Consider the following 13,024-nt stretch of genomic DNA (forward strand, 5'->3'; position numbering starts at 1 on the left):
GTAGATTATTCACAGGTCAAGTAAAGCAGTCAAACTCTCCCCTCTTTAAAATAGGTTTCCCTATAGCTGAATGAGACAGTAATGGCTAAAACAGAATCACAGCTTGGAACTCTTGAAATAAATGTTGTCACTGAAGTCCTAGGCACATGCAACACCCTCCTAGAGCAGCATGCTAGATAAATTTAGTTTTTGGCTCTTACTGTAATTAAGGGAGCAGTGATTGTTTGGTCTGGTTTGTTCAAGGTTTCACAGGCTGGGAGTTTGATTGCTTCCCCATCTCTTGAAGAGGTTTCTAGAGCTAAGGGAGGGACAATTCAAATAACCAGCCTAAATATTGATCAGGGCCTAGGCAATCCCTGGGAAGGTGTCCCCAGATGAAGGTTGGGAAGCTGATAAATAGTCTGAAGCCCTAAAAACACCTTTTCCAAAGAGAAGAGTCCCAAGCCTAAGGGGGCAATTGCCACTGAGGAAGCATATGGACTGTGTTGCTGTTCTGTGAGGTCTCAGTTGTAGCAGAGCTGGGACCTGGAAGTGATCTGGAACTGTCTGCAGTAAATCAAGAAATGGATTGGGTCTAGAGAAGGCCTGTCTCATTCACTGGATTGTGTCCTGAGAAAGCTGGAATGTGGCAGCTGTCCAGGGGGTTTGTGAGCCTTGACCCTGAATTGATTCCTGGTGATTGTGTGTGTTTGGGATATAAGTGCCATAGCTTGGACTGAAACTGCTCTCATAGGGTCTCGGACACTAGCCATTCCCCATCCCTGAGCTTAGAGAAGAGCATCCTCCTGGATTGTGCAGTGTACCCAAGATTTCACTAGGTAGCAATAACTTTGCAGGGTAACCAGATGCCAAAGAGACTGGCTTTATGGTCTCCAGCTGTTTGGCCTTAAGCTGTCCAATATTTACAGCTGCCTAAGAAGAAGATTGTCCTTTCACATTGGATTGCTAACCATTTTGGAGTACCCCATTCTCCCAACCCCTCTCCTGTTACATGTTTTATCAGCAGTAGATAAAAAAAAACACCCCTAGACTGTTTATTGGAGCCGGAGTGAATGGACTGTTGCTTGGGTGGCTGGTAACCTCTGCGCTTTTGGAGAGAACCAGTTAAAGTCAGCAGCAGGTACTTTATAATGTCTGTGTGTTTGCCCAATAAGTGACAGCAAACTGTTACACTCTGCTATTAAATACGTTCAAGCTTTGTGGTTCTGCTGAATGCTGACAGCAGGTCTGCAAGAAAACATCTTCCCACATAATCACAACTTCATGTGAAATATTTACAACCAATAAAGTATACTCTTACAAGAAAACTAGCATTTAAGAATTTGTTTCCATTCATATCTAAAGCTGGACATGGATGGATAGTACTTTGAATGGAATTCTTAGGAAAAGGCTTAGGAAAATTCTTACAAAAATTCTCACAAATTTCATTTGTTTTTAACATTCGATTTTGGATCTATTGGATTTTACTAAACTAAAACCACATACACTGTTAGAAAATTGTTAGTTCAAGAAAATTTTCCACCCTGATCCTTCCAGGGTTGTTGTCACTGCGGTTAAAATGAGCATCGATTTGACCCACTTTAAGAAAAATGAAAAAAACTTTCTTAAAACATTCTATTCCTAAAACATTTAATTTGAAATTCTACCAATCTGTGCCCAGGTTAGGCGCATTAAACCACCAAACTGCAATGATGATTTTTACACTTCACAGTTTGGAATGCAGTAGTGTATTCAGAATTTCAACCACAAACTTCTGAAGGCAACATTCTGAGCACAATTTACACAGACTGCAGGGATAAGCATCCTCCTCGATTACCTGTCACTGTGCCTAAAAGTAGGTCTTTCTAATCTTTAGGTCTTTCTAGTTTTCAGCTGAAAATCTGAACAGGTCCTTCTTGTTGTTTGAAGTGCACCTTTAAAGCTGATGGGGAAAAAAGCTGCAAAGAGAGCATTGAGCAATGGTAGACAATGTCCTTATTTTAAGCCATTAAGATATTTTGGAGCGGATAAAGAGGTTAGGGCAGTAGAAAAGTCTGGTGTCATCTTTACTGATTTGTATTCACTGGAACCGATCCCCTATATTTTCCTCCCATAGCAGCTGAAAGGCCGCTTCTCCCCCCTCTCCCGCAGGTATTCGGCTGCCACAGGAGGAAAAAGCAGAGGATCGGTTCCAGTAAATGATGTTCTTAATCTTTCATCTCAGTTTCTGTTTAGACCTCTGATATTTCACCAAAGCCCCCAAACAGGGCTGGTAAAAAAAAAAAAAATTAAATTGCAAAAAATAAAATTGAAACAATAAAATCTTAAAAAGGAATTAAAAAATAGAATATGAAAAAAAAAAAAAAAAAACTACTGGCACCATCCACATACCATCCATTGCCCTACTGACACTGTTCACTTATAAGGTAGGCTAAGTTCATATTTTTACAGCAAAATTTGTTTTATTATATTTTTCTATATTTTCCTTACTATTTAGTTAGACCTTGCTAGTTAATTAAAAAATAATTTATAAAAAAAAAAATATCCAAGGGTTGCCAACCCTTGGGCTATTTCCTGTGCTGGACAAATATTTTTCACTGATTCAAAACTGAAAATACCTAGATGGTGCTAAGCATTATAGGAAATTTCAATATTTACCACTTAGTGACCAAATGTGGTGTTTTCCATTTTAAACTAATTAAAAAAATTAATCCAGCAGGAAAATGGTATAATAACATTTGCCTTTGTGCACCATTCCCACAGAACAAATGTACGCTCACTTTCACTGGACAAAAAGTTTACCCCTGTGCTTCTGAGATATAGGCTTCTTACCTTCCTCCTCCCAGGATGCTTTAACCTTCCTAGCGGTATTCCCGAGCGTGACACAGGGTTAGATTTTAGAGCCAAAAGCGGTAACCCCGAGCCACACTCGGGGTAGCGCTAGGAAGATCGCTGGATCCTGGTAGAGGTTTTACTTACCTTTTCTCCGGGATCCAGCGAAGAATGCGAGCGGTATGTGGCGGCGGAGCTTCCTCCCGATCGTCTGCGAGCCCCGGCTTCTGTCTCCGGCGACGTGACGTCCGCCGGGGGGTGGAACCGGCGGTAAATTCAAATGTTAAAACACACCAAACACACTGATACCATTCAAAATAAAAAAAATTCACATTTCATTGCCCCCCAGTGCCCTTTCCTGCAGTTTTACTGTACTTTTTATGTAAATATATGTATATATATATATATATATACACGTAATTCTTGTGAATGAGCAGCCCAAACCAACTGTATACATTATATATATATATATATAAAGTATATGTATACATACATATATATACATACATATATATATATATATATATATATATATTATATATATACATATTATATATATATATATATATATATATATATATATATATATATATATATAAAATCTATAATAAATGTATACAGTTGGTTTGGGCTGCTCATTCACAAGAATTACATGCAAAATAATGGTACCGCTTTCAGCACCTAAAATCCAAAAGAATCATACCGCCAGGGAGGTTAAAATAGCCACAGCTCAGTGTACATCCACAGTACACCTCAGTGCTGGGATGAATTAACTCACTTGAGCATGCGTGGGAGTTATGTCATCCTGGTCAGCTCAATTAAGATGGCTGAAGACCATGAACCTAGATAACGCCAGGGAAAAGAGGTCAGCGGTGGTTAGGGAGCTTGTGGAAGTCATTTTACTGGAGGGAAGTTAAGTATTCAAGGGTGTAGTTCAGCTTTAAGGTTTAAGTCTATAATAGGGAAAAGATCAGCTGCAGGTAGCCTACAGGTCGTGTTAGCGACTAGTCATTTCACATCTCCTTGCCTTTTCTGGGCGCAGCTTTCACAGTACAGGTCCTATTTAAATAGAATAATTAAAAAATTCACCAAATCTATGTTTACATCTGTGCAGACAGTTCAGCTTAAGTTTGTGCGGGCGCAATAGCCCATTCATTTGAATGGGTTGATGAAATTGTGTTTACCACAGAGAAAAATGTCCCTGACCCTTTTTTTTTTTAAAACGAGGCCGCATGGAACTGCATGGTGCTTTGGCACCATGCAGTTACATACACCTGATGCGTGGGGGTTGCAATTAAGAATTAATGGAACCCACGTGCATCTGTTAAGGAACAGTGCTTTTGGCTGCGGGAGCAGGAACATGTGCGATTTACACGCATTCCTGCACCCGCTACAGTGTGAACCTAGGCTAAACCTGGATGATCAAAAGGACAAAGTATATTGCCTACCTTCCATTCTCTCCTTCTTCAAGACACTTGTTTACTACCTAAATATTAGTATCCCTCTAAAAAAGAATGGTAGATAAAAAGCTTGGCTTAAAGACCGTTAATGAAAATCAACAACTGCTAACTAATTTAAATCACTATCACTGCAACTGTAGTAGTTTAAATAGTGAAGAAACCATGAAAGGGTTACAAGCTCCAGAAAAGCTCCTCATAAATCGCAGATCACTCATCTGTAATGATGTGTGCAAAGATTACTTTACATCAAATTTACTCCAAAACTAGAGTGCCTGGAGCAATTGTCAAGGAAGAAACACATATGAACACGGCTTCTGAGTGGCAGTAGGATCCTTTTGTTAAAAATCAAATGATATTAGATGGTCACTACCGAACAGTTAGTCTAACACAAATTTAGCCATTTCTGTTAATCTCACATGGTGGCTAAGTAGTTAACACTCTTGCCACGCAGCAATGAACTGGGGATGCAGATGCCACATTTGCAAAGTGATATGGTTTAATTCAGCAAGCCAATGATGACTTCCTTTTCTAAGCTGGAGAGCATGGTAGGGACATTAGATTCTAAAGGCCCGTATACACGATACAAAAATTGGAAGTGAAATTTAGTTACACGAACGATCTTCCGATTTTCGGATCCTTAGTATGGTGCTTTCAACAGCTGATTATGATATTTCAGACGACAAAAACTGAATGTGCAGGCAGGCTATAAAATTTTTTATTGTATGTGAACACGTCTGATATTCGTTTAGTTAGTGCAGTTTTGTCCGAATAAAATTGTGGGAGCAAGACTACACATGCTCAGAAACAAATACATACAAAACAATTCAACACATTACGTCACTTCTGAAGTTGATTTCTGTTGTATGATAATCTGATCGTGTGTACGGGTCATAAGACTCCTACATTAGACACGGACTGATAAATGTATGCATCCAATAAAGCACCATGTCAATAGGAATTAGAACAGTGGCGGCCCGTGCATAGGGGGCGCCAGGGCGCCGCCCCCCCCCTAAAAAAAAAAAAAAAAGACAAAAAGAACAATAAAGTTAGGAAAAAAATAATTGGTTCGCCGGCCTGACCGGCCTATGTGGTGGCTAAAGGGGGGGTGGGGTTTATGACCCAGAAGAGGCGCCGATTGGCTGCCTTCTGGGGGCGTAACCTGGGCGCAGGAAAGAGCGCTTGGCCACCCTCACCTTCGTGATATCCTGGCTGTGATTGGTCCAGTCTCCAGCCTGGACCAATCATCATCCAGGACATCCGATCGCTGATGTCGCAATGGAGGCGGTGGCGGTGCGTGCGTCAGTCACTCACCGTCACCGCCGCTCACCTTCCCGCCGGTTCCCGCCGCAGAAAAAAAGGAGAGGCCGCTCGCCGGTTCCCGCCGCAGAGGAGAGGCCGAGACGAGGGAGAAGGACCCGCCGCAGAAGAGGACGAAGTATCGAGGAGGGGAGAAGCCGCCGCTGGGAGCCGAGCCGCCGCCAGGTAAGTGCATTGGGTTGAAGGGAGCACGCACGATGGTCTCTGCATTGATTGGGGGACAATGCTGTGGGCACTCTGCAATCATTGGGGTACAATGCTGTGGGCACTCTGCAATCATTGGGGTACAATGCTGTGGGCACTCTGCAATCATTGGGGTACAATGCTGTGGGCACTCTGCAATCATTGGGGTACAATGCTGTGGGCACTCTGCAATCATTGGGGTACAATGCTGTGGGCACTCTGAAATCATTGGGGTACAATGCTGTGGCACTCTGCAATCATTGGAGTACAATGCTGTGGCACTCTGCAATCATTGGGGTACAATGCTGTGGGCACTCTGCAATCATTGGGGACAATGCTGTGGCACTCTGCAATCATTGGGGACAATGCTGTGGCGCTCTGCAGTGATTGGGGACAATGCTGTGGCGCTCTGCATTGAAAGGGGCTCGCACGCTGAACTCTGCAATGATGGGGGCACGGAACAGTGTTCATTGCATTGAAGGGGGCACAGCACAGTTGCATTGAAGGGGGCACAGCACAGTTGCATTGAAGGGGGCACGCACACTGAACTCTGCATTGTGGGGGCACAGCACAGTGTTCATTGCATTGAAGGGGGCACAGAACAGTGTTTATTGCATTGAAGGGGGCACAGCACAGTTGCATTGAAGGGGGCACAGCACAGTTGCATTGAAGGGGGCATGCACGCTGAACTCTGCATTGTGGGGGCACAGCACAGTGTTCATTGCATTGAAGGGGGCACAGCACAGTGTTTATTGCATTGAAGGGGGCACAGCACATTGTTCATTGCATTGAAAGGGGCACAGCACAATGTTCATTGCATTAAAGGGGGCACGCACGCTGATCCCTGCATTAAAGGGGGCACGCACGCTGGTCTCTGCATTGAAAGGGGGCATGTACGCTGGTCTCTGCATTGAAAGGGGGCATGTACGCTGGTCTCTGCATTGAAAGGGGGCATGTACGCTGGTCTCTGCATTGAAAGGGGGCATGTACGCTGGTCACTGCATTGAAAGGGGGCATGTACGCTGGTCTCTGCATTGAAAGGGGGCATATACCATCTCCTGTACCATGACCTGTGACATGCCTATACCATATCTGTGCCATGCCTATACCATCTCCTGTACCATCACCTGTGCCATGCCTGTACCATCACCTATGCCATGCCTTTACCATCACCTGTGCCATGCCTGTACCATGACTTCAAAGTCACGCAATTTTTTACTGCGTTTTTTGACGCAAAGCAATACCGATTACATTTTTCTTTTTGCGCCCCCCCAAAAATTTTGAGCTTCAGCCGCCACTGAATTAGAAATAAAATATCTGGGTACTGGGATGTTGCCTGTATTATCATATCACAAATCTGGGAAATGATGAGTAAGAATATGAAAACGAGGCACAAACAAAGGTTCCTTTCAGTAAAATTTGCTTCTGAAACAAATACCAGAATCTTTATACTCTTTCCCTGTATATTGTAAACCAACCTCCTAAACAGTGAGACCACATCAAAGTGGTTTAGTGGGTAGCACTTCTGCATAACAGCAGGCAATAACTGTCTGTGATCCTCTGTTGGAATTCCAAATAGGACACTATCCATATTGAGTTTGCATGTTCTTCTTGTGCCTGCGTGGGTTTCCTCTGGGTACCCTAGTTTCCTCCCACACTCCAAAGACATGCTGGTAGGTGAATTAGCTTCTGTTAAAATTGGCCCTAATATGCGTGCATGCCTGCATGTGACATAGGGTCCTTATTTTGTAAGCTCCTTCAGGGCAGGGATTGATGTGAATGTACAGAATTGCATGAATTGTTGTTGCTTTATTCTGTAAATAATGTTAATTTATAAAAATAAAATCATTATAAGCAGCAAAAAGGAGATTTAGGCACCAGGAAGAGGATTGGGTTAGGCTGATATTCACTAAAAAAAAAGTCATTGCTGCTTATGTTATTATTTCCTCATGCACTCAGTTTAATTTGCCCAGCTTTGTGACATGTTTGTGACGGTTACTATTTTGTGCTTACTGAGTAAGGAACACTGGGAACAAAGTGCATTAATCTAAGAGCAAACAAATGGAATTTACAGGTCTACTGTGCCTGCAAACATTTATGTGTTGTTTTGCTATTTAGAGAACCAGAGGGAACTTATGTTCCAAGCAGATTTAAAAGAAATCCAGTCTATTCCTGCACTGAAAAACTAAGAGCATATCTTCAGATTTATTTGACCATCTTCATATACTTGTCAATGTCATGCATAAGCAGATACACAGTACAGTAAACCCCCCTCCATCGCGGGGGTTACGTTCCAGACCCAGCCGCGAAAAGTGAAAATCCGCAAAATAGAAAAACCCTATTAAAATGCATCGTAGGCATGTTTTTTTTACTGTCACTGTACGTGTAAAAGCATTTTAAGGTCTTTAAACACACTTTTAAAACAATAGAAACTCATTTAAACACATAAAAGATGCTGAGAGACATAGCAAGAGCTATGGAAAACACAAAAATATTTCATTTTTTATGATTTATATAGAAAAATAACATCACAAAAAAAACCACAATATACCGGGACCGCAAAAACTGAACCGCGATGGAGCGGGGATTTACTGTACAGCAATAAGGTTATAGCCCCTAAGTTCTGATCTTAACAGCAGGAAACCTTTATTAACAGATGTTCCCACCTTTTGTCAGAATGAACTCTGGTTCCTGCACTACACTTCTAGTGTTTTGAAGCAGGACCAATTCCTGCACCAACCACAACGCATCAGGAAATTAGTGCCATGTCCATTGGGAAACTTACAAAATAATAGCTGGATTAGGCAATTTCAGAACCACATATTTATAAAGTTTAGAGCTAAATGAAATATAGCATCATTTGCATCACAAGACCTAGAGTATATTCATAAACCATTCAATTAGCCTTATTTTCTAAGATGTTGTATTAGTGTATACAGTGAAGCTCAGGCACAAAGTTCAATTACCCACTAGACCAACTGCATTTCAGCTTACTGAAAGGTTACTGCTGACTAGATGTGAAGGGTCAATGCAGTTCACCTTACAAAACAAACAAGTAAAATTGTGTCCATTAGTTGAAGAGTATGGAATTCTCCAAATTTCTGGTGATACATTTTTGTCTGTTACCATTATAAAAATGTAGCAATTACACAATGGCATGGGGAATATAATTTTTAACAGAGTGTATAGAGTGGGGCAATGTGGACTATACCACATAAAAAACAATGTACAGAGCAAAAGCATAAAATACATACAGTACAATAGAGGTGCAAGTGGAGGAGTGTACCAAGGAAAGTATATAAATAAACAGCGCAACAAACAAAGTGAAATAGCATGGAGTTAAAGCGGAGACCGGCCTCAAAAACTTTTTTTCGATAAAAATACCCCCGGGACAGTCAGGGCTAGTGCATTTCAGCAATGATAGCCTCTGAACTGTCCCCGGGTTCACTTACCTTTTAGAAGAAATACTTACCTTGAAAATGTCTTGTTTAGCACTGCCATCTCAGGTGTGGGCAGCTGAAGCCAGAGCGTCCTCTTTGGTGTCCTCTTCGGTGAGGTCGGAGTCCCAGAATGCCCTGCACCGGCCCTGCTCGTCACTTCCGGTGCAGGCGCGTCATCCCTGCACAGCTTCTGGGCATGCCCAGAAGCTGTTTAGCAGGGAATGACGCTCCTGCTCCGGAATTAACGAGCGAGGCCGGTGCAGGCGCATTGACTCCTGGGAGCAATGACGTTCGGCTCCCAGGAGTCAATGCAAGCAGTAAGTCACGGCGGAGCCGCGGCCGCAGAGGGAGGAAGTGGAAGGAAGGTAAAGTATATTTTCTTCAAAAACAAGGTAAGTAAAGCAAAAAAAATAAATTGTGATTATCCAATTATTTTTCAGGTTACTTAGAGCAAGCGGATGTCAAATTTTCGTTTTGAGGCTGGAACTCCACTTTAAAGTGACTGAAAAGCTTGGCTTCATTTTAAATAAAATGACAAACGTGGTATACTTACACGTTCTTTGCAATTACTTTGCACAGAGCAGCCCTGATCTTCCTATTCTGGGATCCCCCTCAGTGCACTGGGCTCCACTCCCCATCAAGTGCCCCCCTAGTAAACCTGTTGCTATGGGGGCATTCGTGCCTGTTTGCTTCTGAGCCCTGTTCTGCGTGTCCATAAAACAAACAGAATGGGGCTCAGTCATGTTCCCCGTCACTGGCCAATGGCTCCCGCAGCTGTATTTGAGCCAATGAGGAGGGAGAGAGCTGAGAGAGCCTCCGCTCTCATGCACATTGCTGGATGAATATCAGGCTCAGGTATGTACTTGGGGGGGCTGTAGGGAAAGCTGCATGCAGAAGGTTTTATACCTTACTGCATAGAATACAGTAAGGTAAAAAAACTTTGTCTTTACAACCACTTTAATGTAGTGAATATACAGTATAATGTAGATCACAGTGCACAATATAGAACAGTCTGAAGTACATAAACTTCAGGAAACTGTAAACAGAGAACAAGAAGATTTTAATATAAATGATTCGTGGGGCCATCATAATCCATGGGTGTTCTAAAGTATTTATAATGCTACAAAAAAATATACTATAACAGTTTAGAAAGCATTTTCAATGACCATATGAGAATCTCAAATGTCAGAGATGACTTACAATGCATTTGCAGTCACCAGCAGGTCAAAGTTGTCAAAGAGAACAACCTCAGGCGCTTCTACGATGATAATGTAGATAACCTGAATGGACAACATGAGAGCCAGTTTTCCGATGCTGCTGATCTGAAGAAACACCGAGCAGGCCAGCAGGCTCAGCAGAATGCTGTAGTTGAAGTACTGTCAATAACAAAATGGAAGAAATACTTGATTGTGCAAGAGACAGTGTTCCCATGTTTAGTCAAAATGTTCCTAAAATGACATATCCATCTTAACTTTTTTGTGCTGAGCAAGCCTACCAAACAAAGCCGGCTAAATACTTTCATTTTCTCATATAAATTACTATTCAACAATGATAAACACGGATAAGTAGATAACTGAAAAACATCAAAACATCTCTGTGATTACTTATACAAGCACAGTTGCTAAAAGAAATAATTAATTTGCTAAATAACAGAACTACTAGAAAACTAGTACAACAGAGGATCTTAAAACAGCCAATAAAAGTGGTTCCTGCAAACGCATTTTTTTTTTTGGGAAACTGGACTTTTTTTCTTGCTACAAAGCTTTTGCCAGGAATCAGACATGATTTGGGCGGACAACCACCTACTGATAACTTTAGCATGTTATATCCAAAAAATCAATATAGAGCAAGAGATTCTATGCTCTGAGGACACAATAACATTGATTGTGGATGCAAAATGTTTGTAAACCAGCCTTTTAATGTCACCTATACCAGTATTTAAAGTAAAGTCCAATTAGATTAAAATACACTGAGTAGTTTTGTAAAATGCTGCTTAATGTAGCTGGCATGCCTGTAGGCTATTTAGGTAACCCCAAAATCTTGCTGAAAAACTCCTACATTGTATGCATTGTCCCATCCTGGATAACTGGCAGGACACCGAACCTTGTCACTCGCCTTGTGCTCCCATTATTATATACTGCACATGTAGGCAAGCTAAATCTGGGCTCAACCTGCAGTAAGAGAGATTTGGCTACAGCAGGACCTACCCCTAGCTTTTGTTTTATATCCTGAATCTTATTACTGCAAGTGACACTTTAAACAGCAGTCTTTCAATTAATGTAAATTAAAGTTGGGTTTTAATTGCATACTAGCCAGCCTGCTTAATAAATGGTATAGGTGACACTAAATCCTAGTACACACAGCCGAATGTCGGGTGGTGTTGGCCAAATTAGCCTGTGTGTACTGCAGTTGGGCCGGCTTCTGTCAAAAGGGCATGTTATATGACTGAAAAAGGTCTGCCAATCGGCTCTCGATCATCGCTAGTACTAGTACTAGTGTGTACAAGGCTTAAGACTCTGAATTACAAGCATTGTGCATTAACAATTAACTACGACCAGTGACATACCCATACGTCACTGGACTTCAAGTGGTTACACCAGGATGATACCTGCAGCTAAAGTCATCATCCTGATACCGTTTGTTAGAGCTGGCAGTCTGCTCACTTTTAAAGCAATCATAGGGGCTAATTATCCCCTGGATTGCTTTTACAAGCAGTGGGAGGGGACGTCCCCCTCCAGCCGTTTTAGGCCCCTTTCACACTATTGCAACGCAATTTTGCCGCGATTTCGCGGCGCGATTTTTGCCGCGATTTTGAAAGCATGGGCAAGGCTATATGCCTCAAAATGCATTCAAATCGTGGCAAAGTAGTGCAGGAACTACTTTGAAGTCGGTGCGACTTCAAAACGCACTGATATGAATGGGGCTCATTGAAAATAATGGAAAACGACTTGTCATGCGATTTTGCGGTCCAAAATCGCGGGACAAGTCGCACTAGTGTGAATGGGGCCTTATAGACCCCAGATCTCTCCATGAAGAGTACATGCCTATTGCCGTCACAAGGGATGTTCACATTCCTTGTAATAGCAAAAAATAAAAATAAAGCCACAGTGTAAAAATAAACAAGTTTTTTTTATTTTTTTAGTCCCCTCATCTCCTTGTGCTCACTCGCAAAGGTGAACACATGTGTCGGCTCCGCACACTCATAAACAGGGATTGTCCCACACTTGTGAGGTATCACCCTGAACATCAGATCATGGGCATAAATTCTAGCACCTCCTGTGGAAAACTAAAGTGGTAACCTGTAAAGGCTTTAAAAGTGTTGCCGATGGATAGTAAAATTTACATTTTATTTATGTTTGCTGCCGTTTCACGGGCGCGCGCAATTTTAAAGAGTGACATGTTTGAGATTGATTTGTTCAGCATAACATTATCTTTTATGTTTTACCAAAAATTGGGTTATGTTTTTTTTTTTGCATTAAAATTCAAAAAAGTGTATTTTTTTACCAAAAAAATAGCGTTTTGAAAAACCGCTGCGCAAATACTGTGGGTGTCATAAAAAATCATCAGTTTTTTTTTTTCTGTACACAGTATCATTCCTCAGTATCAATACCTCAGGAAAGTTGCAAGATGGCTGATCAGATCCGCAGGGAGCAGTTTCCATACTCATATTATAGTTTAGCATTTGGAAGTGACAGGCATTGACGGACTCTCGACTAATGTTCAGTTCTTCAGCAGCACATTCAAGGAGGCTCTGGTGATTACAGGCAAACTAAAAAAAAAAAAAAAGAATAACTAGTGAGCCAACAACAACTT

General features: G+C 41.7%; 1 protein-coding gene across 1 annotated transcript in view; it reads right to left on the reverse strand.

Annotated features, from left to right (window-relative positions):
* The window catches only part of ADCY6 (adenylate cyclase 6), a 370,168-nt gene that overhangs the window by 25,827 nt on the left and 331,317 nt on the right, over positions 1 to 13,024 (reverse strand). The window contains exons 16-17 of the mRNA XM_082245102.1: positions 12,822 to 12,980; positions 10,412 to 10,587 (exon numbers count right to left, since the gene is read on the reverse strand). Of these exons, the coding sequence (XP_082101228.1) occupies positions 10,412 to 10,587; positions 12,822 to 12,980 (335 nt within the window). The remainder of the gene's footprint in view (positions 1 to 10,411; positions 10,588 to 12,821; positions 12,981 to 13,024) is intronic.

This window comes from Pelophylax lessonae (assembly GCF_965119305.1).
Source record: "Pelophylax lessonae genome assembly, chromosome: 2".
NCBI classification, from domain to species: domain Eukaryota; kingdom Metazoa; phylum Chordata; class Amphibia; order Anura; family Ranidae; genus Pelophylax; species Pelophylax lessonae.